Consider the following 6223-nt stretch of genomic DNA (forward strand, 5'->3'; position numbering starts at 1 on the left):
CGCGGCCGAGGGGTTAATTCTGAGCTTGTCAGGCGGCAGGCAGGGCTGGGGAGACAGGGCAAGATCTATCTTATTCCGGGATGAAAAATCGCAAGGTGTTCTCCCCCCTCGCCCGCCCTCGCTATTTTCCACCCTACCGGCAACTGTAATAGATCTGAGCATTTAAGCAATAATGAAGTGAATCGATCTGCCCAAACTCTACATTAAAGAGGACACAACACTTTATGTCCCCGCGCTAATGGACATCAATTTGGAACTTAAAAGGCAACAAATGCATCTAAACATGGGAAGGAGGGTGGTGAGCCTCTATTATTTTTCTTTCCCCCCTCTTTTTTTTTTTTTTTCTGGTTGAGGAAACAGCACTTAAAGAAGTCATATATCACCAGGGGGAAAAAAAATTCTCCCCAGGCAGACTTTTCATTATGTGCGAGTTTCATTAAAAATGTAGCCCTCTCCCTTCGAATATTTAAACACTTTAATATTATTTAACTCCAGATCGGGCAGCCAGCGAGAGAGGGAGCTGCGTGGGGGTGTGGGTCCGTGCGTGTGTAAAGTCATCCAGATCTGATTTAGAAAAGATATCTCCCTGTGCGTGTGGGGGGAAGACAGAGACAAATCGTTGTAGCTGAGTGACACGCAAACTGGAATGTGAAAAAAAAAAAAAAAGAAAGGGGGTGTGTGGAGAAATACTGTATTGGGGCTTAAATAGGGGACAAACTTTTTAGCTGGGGGGGGGTGCTGGGAGAAAACACTTCAGCGGCGTGAAGTTTTGGTGCGTGTCAGGAGCAAGTTGGAGCCTCTCGTGTCGCCCAACTTCCCCGCTGGAAGTTTGGGCTCTAAAGTGAATCTTATTCCTGCTCCCCCCGCTCGCCCGCTCGCTCTCTGGCGGTAACAAATAAGAAAGGGGGGGAGGAGATTGATGTATTTATTTCTGTAAAAGAGTAAACTCACTATTGCAAGAGTTCATCCGCTGCATCCAGGGGTAAACCGGGGCGGAACACTTTTGCTCCTCGCTCTCTCCGAACACAGTTTTGCTCTGCGCGCAGTCCGACTTGCGCGGCTCGGGGGCGAAGGGCACCTCGTCCAGGTTGGGGGGCGCGCACGCGGGGTCCTTCTCCCTGAAAAACCCGCCGGCCCCATAGTCACAGGCGGAGCTGCGGGTGTAGGCTCCGTTGCTTTGCTGGTAGTAAGGAGAGGAGGTGTAGCCCTTCTCCTGGACGCCCGTGGCTCCGTAGGTGGTGGGGTAGTGCCTCAAAGGATCCGCATAGCCCGAGGGATACAGCGGGATCTGTCCCAGGAAGGGCTCCTGCCCCGCCGCCAGACTCACCGGGAAGGTCGAGTTGACAAAATAAGAACTCATTGGAAAGAGCCCGCCGTCCTTTCCCGGCTTTATGATTTGTTGTGTTTTATAGTCCAAGTGGTTTAGCTATTAGTAGTATATCGGAGATTGGGTTTTAGCTGAAGGGAGATGGCGTGGTGCCAGCGAGGGACACAAGGAAATACAACCATCTGATCATGGGCTGACCAATAGCAGGCGCCTGAGGTTGCAAAATAGCACCCATGAGGAGCTGAGATTGCACCAGGGACCCCAAGAACAAACCATCCACCCCCTCTTCCCTCCCTTTTAAACAACAGAAATGCACCCCCTTAACCAAATATATAATATCTGCCGAAAGAATCATTCCCGGCGCGCTCGGAGCTTCATAAATAAATAAACGTGTCCCGGTCCCCCCCCCCCGCTCCCCCGGAGCTCGGCGCGGGGGGGTGCGAGAGCCCGTCTGCGCGGACGGCGGTGTGCGCGCCTATATACATTTATGCATATATAAAGTATACAAATACCCGCTGTAAGTGTGGAGGGGGAAAAGTTAATTATTCGCATTCGGCAAACTTTAACCCCTAGTGCTTGCAAATCGTCCTGAAATGTCTGGGTACTTTGCTACAGTTAAAGAAAACAAATCCAAAAAAAAAAAAAAAAAAAAAAAGGAAAAAAGTTTTTTGTGTCTGCGTGAACTTTGCAAGGAGGAGATCCCGCCGGGCTGATTAACTTAGATTTGCCATAGGAGAAGAAATCGGTTTTGACAACTTATTTCGATTCATGTTTGTCTCATTGCCATAGATTAGCATTCCCTGCTCAGGAAAGCTGCGCTCGCTTGAACCAAACCTTCGCTTTTCACGTATTGCATCTTTTTCCTTCCTTTTTTTTTTTTACTGCAAAAGCTCTGTATTCGGGAGATAAATGGAAAATCGAAGTATTCCCTTTATCCCTTGCTAAATCCCGATCTCCTCCGGAGTCCGGTACCGCATTGTGCCCTCTTGCGTTTTTTTGTTAATACCAAACCTATGCCCGACCTTTTATGGCTAAAAGGAAGCCTTGGGTCAAAAGCTGAGTTTATTGATTGTTACCGATCGAGATGTTTTGATTTTTTTTTTTTAACGAGAGGAAAGCTGGCGGTGTGATGGGGCTGCTGCCTTGGAGGTGCGCAGAGACTCCGCGGGTTTGCATCCCCGCTTTGAGCCCTTCCCCACCGCAAAATACCTATTTTTGCAAAGTGAAAAAGCTGGAAGGGATAATTCCCAAAGTCTCAAGCAATTCCCTAAGAGCTGCACTTTGCTCGGGGCTTTGCCTCTCTCGGCTTTGCCAGAGATGTGCTCCGCTCTACCTGGTGCACTCCCCCATCAGATCCCTGTTTGCTCAAGGTAGAGTTGGAACCCTGATCGCCGCCTTCCCCTTTTTTCCAAATGGGAAAAGCAGAGGCATCTCACAGGGAAAAAAAACAACCAAACAAAAAAAATCCGAAAAATCCAACTAAATTAAACCCAGGACTGTCCCTCGATCATTCGCGGTTTATCAAGGATTTGTTTCCTGTCCGAATTTGTAGCCATCTGCCTGTCGTGTCTTATATGAAGTGAAATGACACGCCTTATAATACACACTCCCCTGTACTTGAATCTGTGAATGTGTGTGCTACAAATCTAGAATTACATGTATTACATGGTGTCTGTAGAGCTGCCAATGCGGCTCTCTCTGACGGAGCTTTAAGTATCTACGAAACTGGTATCTTATTACGAGCTAATTTATTTTAAACATCATGTTTACAGCAGCAAAGCCAAGATTGTTTCATGCCACGGCTGCAATGAACATTTCGACAGAAACGTAACCCTTATAATTCAAGGAAATAACATGCAAAGGAAGTAGTTTTCCATCCTCCATCCCCCTCTGACTGATATCTCTTATATTTGTTCTTGCAGAGTTTCCCTTTGTGTATGGAACGGACCCAAACTTACGTAGATCTGCTTTATTGGTATGCAAGGAAAAAAAAAAAGTGACACTGAAAGGGAACGATGACTAAAGAAGAAGAAAAAAAAAGGATCGGATGAGAGCCTGAAGTTAACTGCTTTGCAGGAGCCGAACAGCTCATACATTTGATTAGAGTTACGCAATATTTGTAGCTCTGCAAAACCAGCGATTATCTGGCATGATCACCTCCGCATGCAAATTTGGGGCTAAGAAATGGGATGTCCTGATAATTCAATGCGTGAGTACATCTGCTGAAAATGTTTGCTCTAATATTTTCTCTCACTTCTCATGATTGCTCTGCAAATAAATCCCTCGAAACAATTTGGAAAAGACACCCCCCTTTCCGAGTTTTGCCGTATTAAAATACTGCTCATCCTAGTACCTTTGTAGCTAAAAACCGGCTTTTTTACGTAGTTTGACAATCGACACTGAAAAGAAAATAAAAATGCACTAATTGAAGCTGACCGCTTGCTAATTGCTTATTGCTGACATCTTAGATGCGCTACAGATAAAAAATAATTCGTCTTGCCTCTTAGAAGAAGGATGGCCCTAGAGATGGTTATTTGGGGGAGAAAAAGAAAAGAAGAGAACCGGGTTCCCAACGTGAAAAAAAAAACTAATGTCTGTCATAGTTTTCGTCTTCCGCAGGGTCAGGCCCGCGGTCTAATTGATTTGCCACCTATAATACATGTAAATAGGAGCAGAGGTCTTAAACCGCACTAAATCTCAGAGAATTGAATGTTTAGCACAGAGGTGGTTTCTATTCCCAGTTCCATAGCTTTAAAAAAATATATAAAATTAAATTTTAAAAAATTAAACGTTGGGTTTTTAGTGTAACGGCTGAACAGATACTCTCCTGCCTTCCCCGCTAAAGTCCGAAGGTAAATCTGAGACCGGTTTTGCAAATGTATTTTCTTTGGACGCCCAAGCCCAGCCAGGAGGGAGGCAGCCACAAAGCAAGACCGGTTGCAGAAGCGAGCTTATACAGTAGCCTTTAAGTCAGACCCGTCTTTGAGGGCACCGATGGACACATCTTTATTCAGTTTTTGGCCTCATCTCCTCAAAAACAGGCTCAGGGTTTTCTAAGAAGGAGCAATAAAGCCGGGAAGTTGCAAAAGACACCAGAAGGTGGTATAACACATTTCCCTGCGCGGGGAAGCCGGCTTTCCCCTCCTGACAGACATCACTCAACTGGCAGGGTATAAATAAAGATAAAGAGAAGTATTTACAGTATGCACAATCCCAGCTCTCTGTCCAGGAAGGTCCCACTTTTTGTCGCTCTGCTTTCCTGGCCAGCAAATGCCAAACCCCACCAAGCAGAGCCAGGCAGATAGATGAGGGGATTAAAACAAGACCCAAATATTTCGAAATGCAAACAGAACAGAGCATTGCTTGTGTGAAAGCTAAACCTGCGAAGAACTTGGTAGAAAGTTCAGTGCAGTTGGTTCCAATAAAAAATGAAACTCTCCTTTTTTCATGTAGAGCTGGAATTCCCGATCCTTCTGAAGTGAGAACCCAGCGGGGGTTTCCCTACCGAGGGACTTATTGCAGCCATAAAGTCAAGCCAACACCACGAAAACACTTGAAAAAACCCCTTGTTCCTGGAGTCAGACATAGAAAGCCATTGGCAGCAGAGCAGCCTCCCCTGTAACGCTCATGCACACCCAAAATCGCATCGGAAAAAAACCCGACAGAGACATATACAGCTCCAGGGCTGGAACGTTTAAAACAGTGATCCCTGAAGGTGCAAAAAAATACCCGCTCTCCCCGCGCATAACCGCCTGAAACTTAATTTCCAGCAATTTAAGTTTAATTTACCTGACTTCCCGTGCAGTGCATAATAACCTTGTTAATGGGATCTTTGCAAAGAAGCAATAATAATCTACCATTGTTCCATTAAAGAGTGCAGCTAATTATTAACAAAAAAAAAAAAAAGGAGGGGGAGGGAAGGAGGGGTAAGAGGGGCATTGGGGGAGTCAAAATGAATCCAGACCAGAGTATTTCCGCGAAAGCAAGCCCTGGGAAGGGGAAAGGGGGGGCTGCTGGTCAAATAATATTGGTAAAGCAGGAGAGGAAAAGGCGAGACGGCTCATGTAATGCGGAGGGCGAGTGCTGGGGGGTGCTGGGAATTACAGCATGGAACAAGTTAATCGTGGCTGTTGCTGGTCAAAAGAAACTTTTTTTTTCCCCTCTCCCCTTCTCTTTTTTTTTTTTTTTTTTTAACATAGTCCCTGGGCATCTCACTTTCTTCGAGAAAATGTCCCTAGTCCAGACGTAAACAGTTGCCAGGAAACTGTGTGGTAGAAGGAGAAAACGAGAGGGAGAAAGCGAGAGGGAGGGAGGGCGAGAGAGAAACCTTTTAAAATCACAGACACGCATTGTCCCTTCAAAGCCTACAGTAACTTAAAAGTGATTCGTCGTCCGCCTTCGCTCCCCGCTCCTTCCCCAGCAACCACCTCAATTCCGTCTACACGACTTGACGAATCCTTTCCAGACCCCACCGAAATGACCACTCGAAGCAATAAATAAATGCGAGCGCCTCTGCCTGCTGTGAGGAGCTGAGACCCCCCCGCCTCCTACCTCGGTATTGCATCGCATTTTACAACACCTCCGCTCGCCTTCATGCCCAGCAACCCACCAGCTACCTTTCATCTTCCCTGCACATAGATAGATAGATGCGGGTCTCGATAGCGGCGTGCACGTATAGATTCGGGCACGCGTGGCGCGGAACAGGCGTACAGCTGTACACGCGTATCAGCATAGGGTCGGGGGGGATGTATAGGTCAAAACACGCATGGGGGTGTCCGTAGCTCACGTGTGAGGGCGCATATACGTGCGAGAGCATCCTATATGTGTAGATCGGGCGCTTCAAGGCCAGGCGTACCGCTCCACGCGCATCTCCCGCCTGCAATGCCCGGCGGGGCA

The 6223-nt window shown here is 46.9% G+C and overlaps 1 protein-coding gene across 1 annotated transcript in view; it reads right to left on the reverse strand.

Moving 5' to 3' along the window:
* HOXB6 (homeobox B6) overlaps positions 1 to 1686 on the reverse strand; it is a 2329-nt gene extending 643 nt beyond the window's left edge. The window contains exon 1 of the mRNA XM_010291448.1: positions 952 to 1686. Within this exon, the coding sequence (XP_010289750.1) occupies positions 952 to 1360 (409 nt within the window). The 5' untranslated portion in view covers positions 1361 to 1686. The remainder of the gene's footprint in view (positions 1 to 951) is intronic.
* Positions 1687 to 6223: the final 4537 nt, after the last annotated feature.

Source organism: Phaethon lepturus, unplaced genomic scaffold (assembly GCF_000687285.1).
Source record: "Phaethon lepturus isolate BGI_N335 unplaced genomic scaffold, ASM68728v1 scaffold33757, whole genome shotgun sequence".
Lineage (NCBI taxonomy): Eukaryota > Metazoa > Chordata > Aves > Phaethontiformes > Phaethontidae > Phaethon > Phaethon lepturus.